A 19,259-nucleotide genomic window follows, 5' to 3' on the forward strand; every position below is an offset into this window, starting at 1 on the left:
ATATATATATTATATATATATATATATATATATATATATATATATATATATATATAATATATATATATATATATATATATATATATATATATATATATATATATATATATTATATATATATATATATATATATATATATATATATATATATATATATGTGTGACCCTGGACCACAAAACCAGTGTTAAGTCGCTGGGGTATATTTGTAGCAATAGCCAAAAATACATTGCATGGGTCAAAATTATAGATTTTTCTTTTATACCAAAAATCATTAGGAAATTAAGTAAAGATGATGTTCCATGAAGATTTTTTGTAAAATTCCTACTATAAATATATCAAAATGTAATTTTTGATTAGTAATATGCATTGTTAAGAACTTAATTTGGACAACTTTAAAGGTGATTTTCTCAGTATTTAGATTTTTTGGCACCCCCAGATTCCAGATTTTCAAATAGATGTATCTCGGCCAAATATTGTCCTATCCTAACAAACCATACACCAATAGAAAGCTTATTTATTGAGCTTTCATATGATGCATATATCTCAGTTTTGTAAAATTTAACCTTATGACTGGTTTTGTGGTCCAGGGTCACATATACACACACACACACACACACACACACACACACACACACACACACACACACACACACACACACACACACACACACACACACACACACACACACACACATACACATTATATACATTGTACACTTGAAGCTCAAACATGAAGTTTGTTCCTTCTGTTTTCTCAAGACGTTAATTGATGGCTGAACTGATTTGTGATGTTTTTATCAGCTGTTTGGACTCTCATTCTGACGGCACCCATTCGCTACAGAGGATCCATTGATGAGACAGTGATGGAATGACACATTTCTACAAATCTGATGAAAAAACAAACTCAGCTACATCTGGGATGTCCCATATTATTTCAATGTATTATCTTAATTATGAACACACTGGTTTGTAGTGCAAACAGTTTTAGTGTTTACTGCATGTTGTTATTTTTCTTATTTCCTTATAGCGGCTACATAACTGGAAGTATCGCCCACAGGCTTACTTCCACGTTGAAGAACAAGGTGGATATATAGTTGTTAACTTGTGAAAGAACAAACACACTTCTAGTGTCAGTTGTGGTTTAAGTTTTGCCATTGGGTTAAGGCCTTATGTCCATATAACGTGTTGTAATGAGGCTTAACTGACGGCAGATGGCATTGTTTCTTTGGTGTCTTATGGCATATTTTCCTTATTAAACAAACATTCACAACTATTCCAAGATGAGCGGTTTGATTGTCGGTCTTAATCAAGGCCGTAACCAGGGTTTGAAAATTAGTGAGGTTCGAATTGTGGATTGAGAATTGTGCTACAATAACACCCACAAATGCACTACATATAGCCTAAACTTCAAAATAGACAGACATGTAGATGATTGTATGAGGTTTAAGGTAGGTAAAGGTAAGGTAGCAGTTCCAAAATAGTTTTTGTTAATAAGTTGGTATGTGACGAGACCACAGTCATTTAGAAATACGTTATAAAAACACAGTGAAAATAAAGTGGCATTTTGAGAGTTAAGGTCTGTTACCGTGGTACATTAATAGAAGAGTGCGCAACGAGCACAGTATGACTGACAGGACTGGAAAGTTAGTTTTTTTTTTTTTTTTTTTTTAAGGCGAGGGAATTTTTATTTTATAACAAGTTATAAAAATAACGTTAGAATACTGACACTGACATAAAAACTTGACAACATCTCATCTGACTGTAGATACAGAATGAGGAAAAAAACGTTTTTCTCATTTAGAAGAGTCAACCGCTTTCACGCACGTCTTTCAAAATAATAGTCTAGCGTCAGAAAAACACAGAATTATGTTTGTTGTTTCTTTGACTGCACACTCCGCGACCCACTCAAAACGTTTTTGCGACCCACCAGTTGAGAAACACTGCTTTAATTCATGTTTTTTGATGACTTAAGGTTAACTAAAGAGCATGAGACGTCTTCCTGCTGGCCAGTAACGTTAACGTTATTTAGCATAGTAGCCTAACAGATTTGTATTATGCTATTGTTTTTGATAGTGTTATACATTTCTTTCAGATATTAACAATCACTGCATTTGTCTTACCGATTGTGGTATCTTTCTGTCAGAAATTTATGCTGTGTGCCAGGCAGGTTTTTGAGCTTGTAAATCACGACTTAAAACCACGACTTGCAACTTTGTAGCATTCCAGGCAAGTCACCCCAAACTGCCTGCGCCTGCTGCATCCATATTACAGCAGCAAACTTCCTTGACTATTACGCCGGAATGGGAGTGTAGTTCCTAATCCTATCGGCCTAGAAAATCACAGCTTTACATTTTCCGCCGGTATTAGCACACGATATAACTACAGAAGAGTCAAGTTTTAAATAGGACAAATACCGAAACTCGTTGGTCATTTTTGAACGCGATGTTATTGGTCTAATAGAATTCAATGATCTATGCTAAGCTATGCTAAAATTCATATTGTGCAAACAGGAGAACGGCTAAATGGATTTCAAAACGATAAAACTCAATTTATTAACTGGGGGGGAGTCTATTTCCAAGAAAAGTGGAGTGTTTCTTTAATGGTTTTATAACCGTAGTAGGTATTTAAAGCAACTTGCAATGACAACTGAACACTTCAAACCAGTATCAAACTGCATAAAACAAAGTATAAATACACGACCTTTAAAAATCGGAAAATTTGTGCATTCAAGTACATGATAACCGCAAATCACTGAAAATAGATTTTCCCATTCTGAAGAAAAACGAAAAAACAAACTTGCATTTGTGTATGATTCATAAGCACGAAGCAATTTTGTTTAAACAAGTTATATTACATTTTCACAATTTTGGACAGCAGCTCTTTATGTGGAAACGTGAATGGCTCTTAAAAGAGCCGTTGGGTTAAGATTTGTCGAAATTGGAAACGTTTAACCGCCGAAACCGTACAAGGTGCGTCCCTGTCGTTTCAGCGCGTACACAACGTCCATAGCGGTGACGGTCTTTCTCTTGGCGTGTTCGGTGTAGGTGACAGCATCACGGATAACGTTCTCCAGAAACACCTTCAACACACCGCGAGTCTCTTCGTAGATCAGACCCGAGATACGCTTGACTCCGCCGCGGCGAGCGAGACGACGAATAGCGGGTTTGGTGATTCCCTGGATGTTATCACGGAGAACTTTACGATGCCGCTTGGCGCCTCCTTTTCCGAGTCCTTTACCGCCTTTGCCTCTTCCAGACATGTAGAAAACTTCTTTCGTCTCAGCAACGAGAAAACGCCCTTCGAACTGAAACAGGCCTTTTAAAAAAAGGGTTAAAGGACCTAAGAGAAACCAACGCGGCGCGACTTCCACCTCCCCCCTCTTTTAGCTAGACCACGAAACAATACGTTTAACCTTAACCCTAGTCTAACAAAGCCTGTCATTTACAAATTATTGTTTTACTATTATTGTACATAATTTAATATTTACATAAATATACGGACATAATTAATTTAACCAATTTAATTCCACCAATCACAATTGTGACCGGTTTTTATTTATAAATATATAGTCTCAATTAATGTGCATTTTTACATGGTTAGTGCAAACTGTCACATGACCAGAGAAGTTTAAGTCCTGTTTGCACCTTGAGAAGATAATGGCTGCATCAAAGCTCCAAAATGAAAGGCTAGTAAAGTGTTAACATAAAGATATGACAAATATTATTTTGGTACACAATATCTTTAAAGTGTCTAATTAATACTATTATACAAATTGTCATAGAATGAGTAAACGTGACCAGTGGGATAACCGTGAAATTAGGTATACATATAAATCCAATTGTAGTTGTCAGTGAAGACCGCACTAAAATGTTGCAATGACAAAGTACTGCACTCAATTAAAACTTCAGATGTTACAAATAAGTTTGTATAAAATTGTAATAATGGTAGCACTAATATACACATCTGATATGATTTTTTTTAAAAGTAATTTTCAAATGTTTTCACAGTTGTATTTTTTTTGTAATTTGTGTGTTATTTTATTTAATTATTCCTATCAGTGTTGAATACGTTTTTTTAAATTAATTAATTTTTATGCATAATAACCCCAGAATGTGATCAAACAGTTTAAAATTAAAATATATATATATATTTTTTATGACTACAGAAATGTTGATTCAGTACACATTATCTCACTGGTCACAATTGTGACAGCCCATAAAAGGATATCAACACTTATATATCAGTAGGACATCATATGGATATTTCTAACGTAAAACAGTAAGAACTCTTAAGTAAATGGGTTAACACAAAACAAACATGCTTTTCCACATGCAAGATTTTCATATTTTATTTTGTATAAGTAACATTGTACATCAGAGCATTAAATAAACTCTTTTAAGGAGAAGATGGGTGGCTCTTAAAAGAGCCTTTGGGTTTGTGTGAGTTTGCGGAGAGATCTACTTGGAGCTGGTATACTTGGTGACGGCCTTGGTGCCCTCAGACACGGCGTGTTTGGCCAGTTCACCGGGCAGCAGCAGACGCACAGCGGTCTGGATCTCTCGTGAAGTGATGGTGGAGCGCTTGTTGTAGTGAGCCAGACGAGACGCTTCTCCACCGATGCGCTCGAAGATGTCATTGACGAAAGAGTTCATGATTCCCATCGCCTTGGAAGAGATACCGGTGTCAGGATGGACCTGCTTCAGGACTTTGTAGACGTAGATGGCGTAACTCTCCTTTCTGGACTTTCTACGCTTCTTTCCTCCTTTCCCTGCGGTCTTAGTGACGGCCTTTTTGGAGCCTTTCTTAGGAGCGGACTTCGCTGGTTCAGGCATGATAACGCTGTGTGATCGAAATCTCACAAATCAATGGAGAGCGTGAGCGGCACAAAGGTATTTATTCGCTTTTCTATGCTAATTTTAAACAGATGTAGAACCTCTGATTGCCTGTTTTCATAGACCAAACCCAGAAACTCGTATGTGATTGGACAATCTTAAGCGGAAAAAGGACCAATCACAGGCGGTGAAATGATAGGCCCACCCACCGCTCCATGTTTGAACTACACCAGTTTGTTCAGAATACAAATATATATATTTTGTATGGATACCTGCAAAATAGGAATAGAAGAAAATTAAGTGGAAAAAAGTTAAAAAAAATTAAAACATCCAGACAGAGATTAAAGTAGCAATGAGTAAACTAGAAATGAAAAAAAAAAAAGAAAGAAAAAAAAAACAACAACAACAACACATGGCTCAAGTTTGGCATGGTGAGAATAAAGGACGACATTTATATAATTTTAAACGTTTTTTGGGGGAATAGAAGGAAGGACAGCATATCTCATTTTAAAAATGGACACACTGCACTTAATCAGTCATATATGACAGGAAAACATGAGTCTGGACTGTTAAATGTGATTTTCCTGAAACAGTTGAACATATTTTAATAAAATGTAAAGGATATGATAAGGAAAGACCACAACTTAAAGAAGCACTTCATATAGAAATTAATCAGAACTCACAAATTAATAAAGACGCAACTATAGACATGTTTCACGTTCTATTTAAATATCTTAAAATTTTTTTTTTTTTTTTAGTTTTCCCTTAACATCAATGCGCTAGTCCACACTTCATTCTAGTGGGTGGCGGCATATGCATCTAAAGCTGGTTTGCCAACCGCCATAAAACGTCAAAGAAAAACTCCCACACTTTTTGTCAAGTATATTCCATACAAAATTAGCCCTTATGAACGCACTGAAAAAAGGAGAAAAACACTTATCAGGTAAGTTTAATGTTTCCCATGGTTTCTTTGTTTGTATGGATTTATCAAATATAGCTTTTGTCGGGTTCCATCTAAAACAAAACTGCAACTTTACGTCAACATTGACTCTTTACGTGACAGTATAGGTGGCTCTTAAAAGAGCCGTTGGATTTATAGTTTTTTTCTTTTTCTTTCTGGCTTAAGACATTTAACCGCCGAAGCCATACAAGGTGCGTCCCTGTCGTTTCAGCGCGTACACAACGTCCATAGCGGTGACAGTCTTTCTCTTGGCGTGTTCGGTGTAGGTGACAGCATCACGGATAACGTTCTCCAGGAACACCTTCAACACACCGCGGGTCTCTTCGTAGATCAGACCCGAGATACGCTTGACTCCGCCGCGGCGAGCGAGACGACGAATAGCGGGTTTGGTGATTCCCTGGATGTTATCACGGAGAACTTTACGATGACGCTTGGCGCCTCCTTTTCCAAGTCCTTTACCGCCTTTGCCTCTTCCAGACATGTTTGAAAATCTATTCGAACCGGTCAAACGACGAAAACTAATATGTGCGAACTGTTTTGGGTGGGCCTTTTACATTTGCTTACAGGACCTAACTGAAACCAGCCCGCGTCATATGGCTCACCCCCCCCCCCCGTAGTTAAAGCAGGAAGCGATGTGGTTTAACCCTAATCCTGGTCTAACGTCTGTCCTTTATTTCGTAATAAAAACCCCGTTTTATACGATTAATTTGACAAATAAGATCATATCTGCATAATATTTATATTTACATGTTTACTCTGCCATTTGATCTGCAGGAACGCGCACCAAAGTAAACGGAAAGCTACACGACAAACATTGAATTAGTGGTTCTAAATTCCACTTCAATAAGGAAACAGTTATGTTTCACATTAAACATAGCAAAATACATTTATGACGCACTTTAACCATGACAATTTACAACAATACATTAATTATTAAACTCATGTAATTCCACTTGGCTGTATTATGTACACATGTATATGAGAAGAATGGTCCTTGAGTAGTATTCATCTGCAGAAGTAGGTGTCATGGCGAACCAGCAGAGAGAAGAGACAAAATTCATAAAATTCCAGGATGTTGTGATGGGATTTATGGCTCTTCGAGGGGATCCGGATCTTGGTGATCCGTTCCTTTCAAAGAGGCTCTTTGGCTCTTTTTAAATATTTAGTCAGTTTTAAGAAGCCAGCTTGGGGGCATCTCAGTTTATCCTGGAAATAATCACTAGGAGGAATGATGAGGTGAGATTTGTAGTCAAATAATTAAAACTCAGATATCACACACACCAATATCTGAGTTTGAATTATTCTGAAATATTGAGTATTACCTCATTTGTCATGTGTGAACTATATTCCATAGGGTTGCACAACATCCCTCTGCTTAGACAGTGACATCACTATTTTGGATTTACCTTTAGTACAAAGTGTGTGTGTGTGTGTGTATGTGGAAAGCTACGTTGACTTATGTTATTCATACAATACCTACTCACAAATAAACAACACAAACAAAGCTGGCTACAATGAATTTCTGTGCAAAACAGCTTTTACTACAAACACCTCCACACAAGAACATTATCACACAATAAGATTTTGATAGAAAAAAAATACTTAGTTTTAAATATATACTGTAGATAAAATTTGAATAAATAAAATGGAAATGTCTACTATTACTACTGTAAACTTTGCAAATAGGACATCAGCCCATTCAAGTCTTAAATGAACAATAACAAAGTGGGCTGCAATGAATGTCTGTGCAAAACCGCTTTTAGTGAAAAGGCAGTAGCATCCCTGCGCTGGGTGCGCCCCTCCCCCTGTAACTGTTCTGTCTCGCGGAGAAGCTAATTTGTGTGCATCTGTGTGAAATCCCCCCAGCCGCGACTCGGCTCCCATCGTTCATGTTTATGAGCTGTTCAAAAGAATCGGTTCGTTCGCGAACGTAACAACTCTACCAGGATGTACTATTACTTCCTTTGACTTACATTCAGGATTATAGAGAAAACACTCTTTTAGTGTAATTTTGGTGGCTCTTAAAAGAGCCTTTGGGGTTTAACGGGGCTGAGAGAGCGGCTGCGGGTTTAAGCGCGCTCTCCGCGAATGCGGCGGGCCAGCTGGATGTCTTTGGGCATGATGGTGACTCTCTTGGCGTGGATGGCGCACAGGTTGGTGTCCTCAAAGAGACCGACCAAATAAGCCTCGCTGGACTCCTGCAGAGCCATGACAGCGGAGCTCTGGAAGCGCAGATCAGTCTTGAAATCCTGAGCGATTTCTCGGACCAGACGCTGGAAAGGTAGTTTGCGGATCAGCAGCTCAGTAGACTTCTGATAACGACGGATCTCTCGGAGAGCCACGGTCCCAGTGTTGCCAGATTGGAAATGTCTAAGTATCGTACCAGAAGCTCAAAATTATCGTATTTGGGATAAAATTATCGTATTCGAGTCAAACGTTCAAAATAAAGATATTTATCTAGATGTTACAGCTATTTCTCTTTTTCAGCACTCATTTTCTATACCTTATTGCAATGCTAAACTAATTATCTTACCCGCGTCAAACGTTCAAAATACAGTACAGCTATTAATCTAGATGTTACAGCTATTTATCCTTTTCAGCACTCATTTTGTATACTTTATTGTTAAATTAACAACCTCAGTTTTGAAACAACTGACCTAAGTGCGACAGGAACGTTAACTTGTGCTCGTGAGAGAGCGCCATTCTCCACGATGATTGGTTGAGAAGACGTAAGATTGGATGAAAGACATGCGTAACGCCATGTTCACGTCTCCTCACAATCATAAAGGTAGACGTAGGATCCACACAGCTAGATCTTTGAGAATAGAAGCTCTATAATTACAACGACCATGGTGTCACAAAATTCTGAAATTATCGTACAGTGTGGTATTATTGATCGTACATCGTACAGAGGTCAAAATTATGGTACAAATACGATAATTATCGTACGTCTGGCAACACTGCACGGTCCCGGGCCTGTAACGATGAGGCTTCTTGACGCCGCCGGTGGCTGGGGCGCTCTTGCGGGCGGCTTTGGTAGCGAGCTGCTTCCTCGGGGCTTTGCCACCGGTGGATTTACGAGCGGTCTGCTTGGTTCTTGCCATCGCTGTGATGTACTTCTTTCTCCGTTCTGAAAGCGTTGAATATACTAGTTTGCTCTTCTGTTTTTAAAGCTTTGTGCGCCACGAGCTCATAGGACCACACATTTGCACAGCATTGTGATTGGCTGATGTGTGACGTCTGCGCATGACTGCTAGCCAATGACTGTACATTTCCTGTTTTCAAACGTGAACTGTTTGAGTAAATATTGTCCAGTCTCAAGCTTTAAGGATATGCTGTGGAGCATTCAAAACATCCTCTATTCCAGCAATACAGGTAGCAATGACGGAAATGCCCCTGGAAATTAGGAGACTAAAACTAAAAATGACCTATTGGAGTACAGTTAAGGGACACATAGAAAATCATCCAGTAAAAAGAGTTTTAGAGAAAAGTTGGGAACACGAGAAAAAGCAAATAAATAGCTTTGGATGGAATGCTGAAAAAGAAGCCCAGGAAATAGGAATATCTAAAATAAACATTAGTCCTACGGTGGTAATACCTTCAATTCCTCCATGTTTTTTTCCCAAACCAGATGTAGATCTGTCATTGCAAAACAAACTGAGATCAAAGGAAGTCTGGATACCAAAGGATATGGTAGTAAATCAACATCTACTTCAGAAATATTACAATAATATTCAAATATTTACCAATGGATCAAAGAATCCAGAATCTGGCCGTGTAGCAGCAGCAGTTTTCATTCCCCATATCAAGCACAGTATTGGAAAAATAATTACAGATCATGCCTCAGTATACACAGCAGAGGTCATTGGGATATTAACGGCTCTAGAGTGGGTAGAAGAAGTTCATCCAGTGCGTGTGGTAGTTTGCTCTGATTCATACTCAGCTCTGATGAGTTTAATCAGCGGAAAATCGGCATCTAGGCAAGATCTCATTTGTGAAATCTTACAACATCTCTACAGATTATATAGAATTGGAGTGAGCATTTCCTTCTTATGGGTTCCAGCACATGTGGGGGTAGAAGGCAATAAAGAAGTGGACCATTTAGCCAATAAGTTTCTAAAGCGCGCTGAGATAGATATCAATATTCCTTTAAGTAAAATGGAAATTAAGGGAATAATTAAATCAGCTTTAAACAGAATATGGCAAAAGAGCTGGGATAACGAGGGAAAAGGGAGACATTTATATAATATTCAAAATGAAGTGGATTTTGAGAGAAATATCTATGGAAGTAGAAAGGACTCTATCATTACTAGACTTCGAATAGGGCACACATCCCTTAATTACACATTATACACCATAGGTAAAAGAGAATCTGGTATCTGTGCACAGTGTGGATCACCAGAAACAGTTGGACATGTACTGATTCAGTGTACGAAGTACAATAGGGAAATAAAGGACTTTTCAGAATCACTAAGCAATGCAGGAATTAAGGAAATGACAGTAACAAATATATTAAAAAAAACGCACAGAAAGACTCTAGGGTCTGTAATGTATTAATGTCTTTCCTCAGAGAAACCGGCTTGTTCCACAGAATATAGATTTATTCGCCTTATTCACCTGGCGGCCATTTTGAAAACTCGAACGCCGTTGAGGGGTACACAAACCCGGAAGTTTGACTGACGCGCATCCAATCTTCAGAGATTCAGCTGCAATGGAAACTTCAGTGTGGACCACCAATCTTTCCAGGCTGCCCGAATTAACGATACAAAATGTGGAGCAGTGGGCCAGTACCGACTGCTACATCCCCCGGGCAGTATTAATTAAGGGATAACGTTACAGTAACTGGATCGAAGGTTTTATCCAAGACATTGAAGGCATGAATGGACGCTAATCTATGTTACCTGTTTCTGCTTGTAACGACATGGAGAGTATGATTATTAGCGACCTTGGGTGTCCTGAAAGCGCTTTAAAAATAAAATGTATTATTATTATAATCAGATAATACTTGGGTGTGTTAAGATTTTAATATACTTAATATTTCTTTTATCTTGTAAAGCACTTTGTGCTACTTTTGTATGAAAAGTGCTATATAAATAAAGTTGGATTTGATTTAAGTTTAGCTGTGATATGGAGTTGTTGAATCTGTGTACTGTGTTAAATTTTGTTTAACACTTAACATGTATTTAATCGACAGTTAGGAGCCCAGCACGCCTATTTGTGAGGGCTAGGCATTTTCCCTCGGTGCGGAAAAATGAGGCACCGTACAACATACAGGTGTCATAATGCTAAGTGGACAAATTGTTCAGTTCGCAGAGCAGTGCCACAGTTAAACCAACTTGCTAAATGTTCATTATGAGTTTATATCAACAATGCACCATTCCCGGTCTAATTGAAAATAACATGTTGATTTTATCAAATTAACATGTTATCTGTAGTTGATTTAATATCACATAAGCTTCATTGATATCTACTCAAATATTATCTTGTTTCAAATTATCAAAGCCAGACAGGGCTAGGTGCATGTTGCCATTGCTTGTTGACAACGGTAGTGTAAGGAATCGCGTTGTGAGAACTCCCGGAAGTGGTTAGTGTACCCCTCAGGCTCGATGGAACGTTCGAGGTGAATAAGGCGAATACTGAAGTTTTTTTTTCCTCCCCTTTTTCTCGCTAACTCCCAATCAGCGCTCCACACTCCTGTCCAGTTGGTGGCGGTAAATGCACCATCTATCTGGTTTGCCAACTGCCATAAAACATTCAAAGAAGAAGAAGAAGAAGAAGAACTGTTTGAGTTACCCGCTCAAAATCACTTGTTCTGTTTGCTAAATTCTGAATTATTCGTTAATTGGGTGTCATTAAAATTACGTTACCGACTATATAAAACCACTTAATCTGGACACTAACATTTATTTATATCATAAATGTAATGTTGTAAAATGTTGTAACCCATAATTCAGTACTCTGTGGTGTTAATGCCACACGAGGCAATACTCGATACCAACAACGTAAATTCTTTTTTTTTTTATTTGCACTTATACATGCAGTACATAAACTCACATTTGTACACAAACCTACTGATCTTGACTTAAACCCTTTTCTATTCCTATTCTATTTATGTACCCAGAATTTATGAAAACCACAAAAAAAAAACATGTTTTCATGTGCACATATGGCGAATAAAGCTCTCTAAATTACCCATTCATAACCTCTAGCCACACATCGTGGCTATTATGATAATTTTGTTACAATCCACTTAAATTTTAACTGATATCGTTTAAATTTCTTTCAAACATTTATTTTATGCTACTGACAACAAAAAAGAAAATCGCTCTCTGTCGGATAAAATGGGTGGCTCTTAAAAGAGCCTTTGAAGTTCAGAAAACAGACTTGAATCCGTTTATTTAGTCTTGGCGGGTTTTTCGGTCTTCTTGGGCAGAAGCACAGCCTGGATGTTGGGCAGCACGCCACCCTGAGCGATGGTCACTCCGCCCAGAAGTTTGTTGAGCTCCTCATCATTGCGTACCGCCAGCTGCAGGTGACGGGGAATAATACGGGTCTTCTTGTTGTCCCTCGCGGCGTTTCCAGCCAACTCCAGGATCTCAGCGGTAAGATACTCGAGCACAGCCGCCAGATAGACGGGAGCACCGGCACCAACGCGCTCGGCGTAGTTCCCTTTACGGAGAAGCCTGTGAACACGACCGACGGGGAACTGCAGCCCTGCCCTGGAGGAACGAGTCTTAGCCTTGGCTCTCACTTTGCCACCGGTTTTGCCTCTGCCGCTCATGGTTGGTTGTTCTACGTTTGTAAAGCAGAAATGATAAACCTATGACGGCAGCTTTACTCTTTTAAAAGAGTGTGCCAGTCGCCCATTGGTTTAGAGCTTTGTAAGTTTTTAAACCAATCACTGATCTTCCCTCCAACACCGCGATCGGCAAAGCCACACCCCCACAGCTGGCGATCGGATTGTGCAACATTTTAGACTTTTAAGAAACAACACTTGATAAAAAAAATAAAGAAATTGTGACGGAGTAAATGTAAATTCCAACGTTAAATTAAGATCAATGTTCTATTAAATCTGTTAATATGAATGTATGTGAATAACTACGTGGCTTTTCTGAATTCAGTCACCACGTAAAACATTGCTTGAGATACACTCAGATGCACTGCGGTTTTAAAACAAAAATTAAAACCGCAGATCAACCGAGTTTGCTCTTGTTTTTGAAGTTTGTGGGTGGCTCTGAAAAGAGCCGTTGGGGAGTAAAAAATAGTAGATTTTTATTTCTTCTTGGGAGCTGCCTTTTTAGGCTTGGCGGCTTTAGGCTTGGTGGTTTTGGGCTTGGCCACCTTGGATTTGGCTGCCTTCGCCTTTTTGGGGCTCTTTGCTGCTTTCTTGGGCGCTGCTGGCTTCTTGGCCTTCTTAGGGCTCTTCGTCGCCTTCTTAGCGGCAGCAGCGGCGGGTTTCTTGGCCTTCTTGGGCGATTTCTTAGCGGCGGGCTTCTTTGCCGCTGCGCTCTTGGGCTTCTTGGCAGCAGCGGGTTTCTTGGCCGCGGGCTTCTTGGCTTTAGGAGCAGCTTTCTTGGCGGGTTTCTTCTTGGTCTCGCTTAGATTCTTGTTGAGCTTGAAGGAGCCGGAGGCACCGGTCCCTTTGACCTGCACCAGGGTGCCTTTAGTCACCAGGCTCTTGATGGCGATCTTGACGCGGGAGTTGTTCTTCTCCACATCGTAGCCGCCGGCAGCGAGAGCTTTCTTCAAGGCGGCGAGGGACACACCGCTCCTCTCCTTGGATACGGACACGGCTTTGACGATGAGGTCGCTGACGCCTGGACCTGCTTTCTTGGCCTTCGCAGCAGACTTCTTCTTGGGCGACTTGGCCGGTGCTGGGGCGGTTTCTGCCATTTCTCTGAGCGGATCTGCAGTCTTTCAAACACTACGCAATGACTATAGAACGATCGGCGCTGCGCTCTTCAATAGTACATGAGAACCGTATAGACTCAACCTCCCCCGCTCGCTGTCTCTGTGCCTCCACCAGCCACTCACGCTTGTGTTTTCTTCACTTACATTTTGGCCAAAACTGAAATGGTAAAATAGTTTGATGCAGTAAAAACAAGGTCAATACCAAATAGAGGCTTTGGGCGTTTGGAAAGTGAAATACACGACAGAGAAATGTTGATTCTGCCACCTTCAGATCAAATCCAAGGCGAGTATCAGGCTTTGTCAAAGCCAATAAAACATTTAACCTCGTCCTCTGTGTGTTTAACAAACATTTGAAACGTGATTTTATTTCTAAACTGTATAAAATATATAATGGCGAGTACTAAGGGTGCTGTTGTTAGAAACAAAATATAGGCTTACGATAAAACTAATAAACTAATAACCAAAACAAAACAAAAACTTAAGACAGAGGTAACAGTCCCATTTTGGGTCTTGCAACCTACTGTATTTGAAACACTATGCTAGAATTGAATATTACAATGTTATTCTGTCAAGCTACAAACACAAGCACAGGAGATGCAATAATGAATAACGTGTTTAAAACCCTGAGCACTCATATGTGATGTATATGCACCTAGAGAAGGCTAAATGTAATGTCTATCTTATAGAGACAGAATAGCAGATTGAATTCTGCAGTTAAAGACAAGAAAGCTAACAAATAATTGTGGAAAATACGTGGAATAACACATTGGACAGTGAGTGATAAAACTGTATAAAGATTGAAGTCTGTACAGAGACCAATTCAGATGGTCAGCCTGGCATCTCTGCTTTATTATTGTTTTAATAAAGTCTCTATTTAATGACAATGAGACATAATTTGGTTTAGTTTAGCTGTATATTGTTTTGCTTGAAGTCAATACAATACTGTAACTCTTAACTTACAATTATTTTAACTTAGACCTACCAGCAGCGTTATAAACAATATTTGTAACAGTTTTCTCTCTTTGCTAACACATCCTCTACATGCCCCTGAAAATGGCTGAACAGGGCCATGTACCATGACTGAACTATATTATAACTGAAAGTAGTTGAAGATTTAAAATGTTGTCCTGGATGTGACATTTGAGGACAGAGATCTATTTCTTCCCACAGTTACTTAGTTGAGCAGTTAAATCAGTAAAATTAAACTATAATCACACTAAATATTATCACATGATTTGTTGAAGTTTTTTTGGGGGGCACTGTTGAGCATTTCCACTGTCATTGGAAAAAGGCCATTTAGATTATTTTATCAGAAGACAGCATTCATACGATAATCCATGAACTCTGCAGAGAAAAAAATAAATATAAAATGTTTCACTGAGAATAAAATACAATTGACAGTATATATCAGAGTGATCTCTTAAGTATTAAGCATTTATTTTTTTTACATGAAGCGTGGACCAAATGTACATTTACCTGGGCGTTTGCATAGAGACTGAAACGTACAATACTGACATAACTCTAAAACGTAAATTATTTACATATGAACAACTTCACAGACTTACAAATGAATCCTTATGAATACAGAAAGAAACATTTGTAATAGGTAGTCAATATTCATGTGTGAATTAAAACACTGCAATGCAATTTACTGCTATAATCTTACAAGTTGTAAAATTAGAAAACAAACATCAGTGACCTCCCCTGCTGAAAAAAACAGCTAATACCAGCCTCGGCTGGTTGGCTGGTCTTAGCTGGTTTAAGCTGGTTTTAGCTGGTGGATTCCCAGGCTGACCAGGCTGGAAAAGTGGCCAAAACCCCTCTAAAACCAGCCTGCCTTCCAGCTATGACCAGCTAAAACCAGCCAACCAACCTAGGCTGGTTTTAGCTGTTTTTTTCACCAGGGTCAGCAAATCAGATTATTATTATTATTTTTAATCACAGAATAATACAGAATATTCAAGATGAATGGATGGCTGTTTTTACAATCACGTTTTCTAATCAAACCTGATAGAGAATATACAAGGTCACTAAAAGTAAAGTCAAACCTACATATCTTCAAATTATCATACTAACACGGCAGCTGTCTTCAGTTCAATGCAGTCTGTACTATGTTTTGGAATTTCTAATGTTTTTAATGCTGGATGTTGAACTGTTTGGACTATAGCATTGCTCATGTGAAAGTCGTTATACAGATATGTTAACATTACATTATTAACATTTAGGAAACAAAAATGGTAGTTATACATTATATTTGAAAAATGTGTAGATTCTCCTTCACTTCTAACCCTAACCCATAAACAATGCAAAAACGGACCATTAAATAACCTAACCCTAGCCTTAAATTTCTGGATACACAGCAACCATTTGCTGAAATATTAGGAACTGAAAGTGTGGACAAACAGAGGAACATTTTTCAAGTGATTCGGGAGTTTTGAGCCAAATTGTCCATAGACAGTCTTTATCACACGTTGAGCCCAAATCTCCAGGTTCATCAGTTTGTGTGTTTCTTGATCTCACTGGCTTTCATGAGCGCTTTGATGGCTCTGGCTCTCATCTCCAGCTCCAGTAACTCCAGCTGTTGAGTCGAAGGCTGCTTCGCTGGAGCCGCAGGAGCTTTCTCTTGAGCGGATGGTTTATCCAGAGACGCCTCCTTCAGATCTTTGTGTTCAGAGTCAGACGTCAGAGCCAGGATTTCACTCACGCTTCTGTCGATGTCCTGCTGAAGCTCCACTTTGGGTTCGGACGGCTGAACGGCGGCGATGGGAGGCAGAGCTTCTTCTTCGAGCGTCGATTCTTCAGCTTTGACCACTTTATGACCCTCGATGTCACTGTCGTCAATTTCTGCGTTGATGCTGAGAACGTCACTGTCTTCTCCAGAACCTGAGCCTCACACACAGAAACACATTTACATCCAAACCTGATTTACTCTCATTAAGAGGAGACTCTGCAGGCAGAAACGCTGTTTTTCATGCACCTGACAAGTTTGAGATTTTGGGCTTTTTGGTTTTTCATAAAGTATTTTTTTTTTTCAGACTAGTGGAAAGAAAACATCCAAACAACACTGTTGAGTGTTTCTTTTATAGCACTTTATCTATTTGTGTCAATAGATTTAAACTACAATACAGATTTTTAAAGGCTGTTTTTCAATATATATATATTTTTTTATTTTTATTTTTTCCTCCAACACTGAGCCATAAATCTCTACTTCAGCAGCTCTTACACACACTGAACTTTACATTTTTATTCCTGTCTATATCCTGAACGCTTTTACAGAGGGATTTTTTCATATATAATTTGCTTGAATATATACAACATTTTATTTCCCCCCAAAACATTTGAAAATACATTGTTTTCTGTCTGTTTTATGTATTTTCTGAGCTATAGAGATACAAAAATTAGATTTCCAAAATGGGTAAAACATTTGACTCTAATATGTCAAAAAAAAAAAAAAAAAAAAAAAATTGAAACTGACTTCATCCAGTGTTCAGATTTTTGTACTATAATTGTATGCAATTTAATGTATATTTAATTAAATAATGCGTAATTTGCATACTTAAATCTAACATTTTAGAAAACTTGTAATACAAAACATGTTTGCAATTATCAATGTAATCAATTAACTAGGTATTTAAGGTGATAACTATTAGTTTATTTTTATTTTTTTACACCATTCACCTGCAGCGTCTCGCCTTAAAACACTCAGAAATAATACTCTACATCTATAATGAGTTACTTACCTTGCTTTTCTTCAGTTTCAGGATTTTCTCTCAGAGATGAAGTGGAGTCCACAATACTGTCCTGCCTGTAGACATTCATCAACACTTTATCAAAAGTTTATTCTTTGTTTAATAAAAGATTGAGAGAGTTTTGACTTACTGGCTGTCAAGAATAGTCTTCTCTTCAGGTCCAAATGATAACTCTTTACCTTTACAAACAAACACAATAATAAACCCTTAATCACACATAATACAATGATACCAGACCAATGATGAAAAGACAATGAGCAGTTTTGTATTTGTTTGCTCAGACACAGACTAAAGTTGAATTTGAGATTTACCCTCCAAAATCTCCATCAGATGAATCTCAGAGAGCTGCTGCAGCTGATCCCAGCACAGTTTCTGAATCTCACTAAACGAACAGTCCTGCAGGAAACAACAGGCCTTTATTACAACAGCCAATCAAAACACTCCATCTAAGACATGTGACCAGGAGAAAAACAAGACGTTTTCAACAGGAATCTTTTCAACAAACGTCTCCACTGTCACTTTTTAAGTTATTTAATTTGAGAAAGAGATGCATGTTTAAGATTTGTATCAATGTTTTGGCTTTTTTTATCCACACAAAGACAATTTTTTTTATTTTTTTTTGCCAAAGAAAATCTATGGTTGTTCCTATATTGTAGTTTTATATAGCATCCATGCAAGTATGACACAAAAAACTATTTAGTAACAGAAATTTCAAGCACATTTTCTTTTTAAATAATCAAGTTAAACAACTATTTTTTTTTTATTATTATTAAGTTTGGTCCATAATTTAATCCCATTGTTAAAAAAAAAAAAAAAAAAAAAAAAAAAAGAATGATAAGCTTGAGGTTTAAATTACCTTTAAAATGAAAAAAAAAAAAAGGTTTGTGTACTATATAAAACACCTTGTATAGATACATGTTTTTGTTTTGTTTTGTTTTTTTTGGATTATTAAATTAATATTTTTTGACCATGAGACCAATAATTTCTTTAAAATTAACATCTGCCTAAGGGAAAAAAAAAGAAAGTGCAACATTTGTTGAACTTAATTGTGTAAATCTGTATTTGTACTGTTTGTATACTGCATTTGTTACTCAGAAGACAGTTATTTTGTAAAGATAAACTGGAAAATAAGTGTAAGTGAAGGGAAATATAACTGATTAATAATTCAACTGAGATAAACAAATACAAATCAGATAAACAAATAATTAAAAAAGTTTAATTGTCAGTTTAAACTAATTTTTAAGAGAACAACACAGAGGCTGACTCCATAAACTGACATCTAACTGATCATAGTTGTGTTTCCATGACTAGTGTTTTCGTTGGTTGTTCATTATTAATGCATTAAACGCAGACCTGACAGCTGTATCATGGATCTGTCTCTAATGTGAGCCGATAATATAATCACATCCAGGCTCATCTGATGTCAGTGGTATAATTATGAATGCCAGCCCAATAAAGGTACCTTAAGTTCATCCGGAAGCATCTTTGTGAGTTTCTGGTCTCCCAGCACATGGAAACACTGCTCCAGCATCTCCTTGCGGTCCTGCATGTAGGAGCTGATGGGTTTGAAGATCTTGTTCAGGTCCAGTCCGCCCTCCTCCTGATCACTGGGCTCCTGAGGAACCTGCGGATGTTCTGGCTCCTGTCATATTTAGCAGACATTACTCACACAGGACAACATTTCAGCCTGACAAAAAACAAAAAACGAAAAAAAATGTGTTTTAAGTCATTAACATACTAGGATTTAACCCTTGTGCGTCAAAAAAAAAAGTTCATAAGTTCAAAATGGACAAAAATGTCCATGTC

General features: G+C 38.0%; 7 protein-coding genes across 8 annotated transcripts; all 7 read right to left on the bottom strand.

The window, feature by feature from the left end:
* Nucleotides 1-2,947: 2,947 nt before the first annotated feature.
* LOC141317077 (histone H4) lies at nt 2,948-3,259 on the bottom strand. The gene has a single exon (XM_073832900.1). It carries the CDS (start codon nt 3,257-3,259, stop codon nt 2,948-2,950), a length of 312 nt encoding a protein of 103 aa, XP_073689001.1.
* Nucleotides 3,260-4,413: 1,154 nt separating this feature from the next.
* LOC141317073 (histone H2B-like) lies at nt 4,414-4,832 on the bottom strand. Its single transcript, XM_073832898.1, has one exon. The coding sequence runs from the start codon at nt 4,830-4,832 to the stop codon at nt 4,458-4,460; it is 375 nt and encodes a 124-aa protein (XP_073688999.1). The 3' UTR covers nt 4,414-4,457.
* Nucleotides 4,833-5,962: 1,130 nt separating this feature from the next.
* Nucleotides 5,963-6,274, bottom strand: LOC141317076 (histone H4). The gene has a single exon (XM_073832899.1). It carries the CDS (start codon nt 6,272-6,274, stop codon nt 5,963-5,965), a length of 312 nt encoding a protein of 103 aa, XP_073689000.1.
* A 1,588-nt stretch (nt 6,275-7,862) lies between these two features.
* On the bottom strand, nt 7,863-8,897 carry LOC141317069 (histone H3-like). Its single transcript, XM_073832893.1, has 2 exons — nt 8,768-8,897; nt 7,863-8,143 (listed from the first exon to the last, which is right to left on the bottom strand). The coding sequence occupies exons 1-2, from the start codon at nt 8,895-8,897 to the stop codon at nt 7,863-7,865; spliced, it is 411 nt and encodes a 136-aa protein (XP_073688994.1).
* Nucleotides 8,898-12,012: 3,115 nt separating this feature from the next.
* On the bottom strand, nt 12,013-12,579 carry LOC141317072 (histone H2A-like). The gene has a single exon (XM_073832897.1). The coding sequence runs from the start codon at nt 12,572-12,574 to the stop codon at nt 12,188-12,190; it is 387 nt and encodes a 128-aa protein (XP_073688998.1). The 5' UTR covers nt 12,575-12,579; the 3' UTR covers nt 12,013-12,187.
* A 486-nt stretch (nt 12,580-13,065) lies between these two features.
* LOC141317070 (histone H1-like) lies at nt 13,066-13,689 on the bottom strand. Its single transcript, XM_073832894.1, has one exon. It carries the CDS (start codon nt 13,684-13,686, stop codon nt 13,066-13,068), a length of 621 nt encoding a protein of 206 aa, XP_073688995.1. The 5' UTR covers nt 13,687-13,689.
* A 1,433-nt stretch (nt 13,690-15,122) lies between these two features.
* On the bottom strand, nt 15,123-19,091 carry LOC141317071 (caspase activity and apoptosis inhibitor 1-like). 2 transcript variants are annotated; one of them, XM_073832896.1, is made up of 5 exons: nt 18,916-19,091; nt 17,765-17,849; nt 17,584-17,632; nt 17,445-17,509; nt 15,123-16,587 (listed from the first exon to the last, which is right to left on the bottom strand). In XM_073832896.1, exons 1-5 carry the CDS (start codon nt 19,000-19,002, stop codon nt 16,199-16,201), a joined length of 675 nt encoding a protein of 224 aa, XP_073688997.1. In that variant the 5' UTR covers nt 19,003-19,091; the 3' UTR covers nt 15,123-16,198. The 2 variants fall into 2 exon arrangements, with proteins under 2 accessions (XP_073688997.1, XP_073688996.1); XM_073832895.1 differs by having other exon boundaries at nt 15,123-16,593.
* Nucleotides 19,092-19,259: the final 168 nt, after the last annotated feature.

Source organism: Garra rufa, unplaced genomic scaffold, assembly GCF_049309525.1.
Source record: "Garra rufa unplaced genomic scaffold, GarRuf1.0 hap1_unplaced_270, whole genome shotgun sequence".
NCBI lineage: Eukaryota > Metazoa > Chordata > Actinopteri > Cypriniformes > Cyprinidae > Garra > Garra rufa.

What these genes read in the sequence shown, in the direction of transcription:
- LOC141317077 (XM_073832900.1), bottom strand. Translation starts at nt 3,259, where the DNA reads ATGTCTGGAAGAGGCAAAGGCGGTAAAGGACTCGGAAAAGGAGGCGCC.
- LOC141317071 (XM_073832895.1), bottom strand. Translation starts at nt 19,002, where the DNA reads ATGCAGGACCGCAAGGAGATGCTGGAGCAGTGTTTCCATGTGCTGGGA. An exon ending in TGCTTCCGGATGAACTTAAG is followed by an intron (nt 17,850 to 18,915) that starts GTACCTTTATTG and finishes TGTTTCCTGCAG; the next exon opens with GACTGTTCGTTTAGTGAGAT. An exon ending in AAGACTATTCTTGACAGCCA is followed by an intron (nt 17,510 to 17,583) that starts GTAAGTCAAAAC and finishes GAATGTCTACAG; the next exon opens with GCAGGACAGTATTGTGGACT.
- LOC141317072 (XM_073832897.1), bottom strand. Translation starts at nt 12,574, where the DNA reads ATGAGCGGCAGAGGCAAAACCGGTGGCAAAGTGAGAGCCAAGGCTAAG.
- LOC141317069 (XM_073832893.1), bottom strand. Translation starts at nt 8,897, where the DNA reads ATGGCAAGAACCAAGCAGACCGCTCGTAAATCCACCGGTGGCAAAGCC. An exon ending in GAAGCCTCATCGTTACAGGC is followed by an intron (nt 8,144 to 8,767) that starts CCGGGACCGTGC and finishes AATCTGGCAACA; the next exon opens with CTGGGACCGTGGCTCTCCGA.
- LOC141317076 (XM_073832899.1), bottom strand. Translation starts at nt 6,274, where the DNA reads ATGTCTGGAAGAGGCAAAGGCGGTAAAGGACTTGGAAAAGGAGGCGCC.
- LOC141317073 (XM_073832898.1), bottom strand. Translation starts at nt 4,832, where the DNA reads ATGCCTGAACCAGCGAAGTCCGCTCCTAAGAAAGGCTCCAAAAAGGCC.
- LOC141317070 (XM_073832894.1), bottom strand. Translation starts at nt 13,686, where the DNA reads ATGGCAGAAACCGCCCCAGCACCGGCCAAGTCGCCCAAGAAGAAGTCT.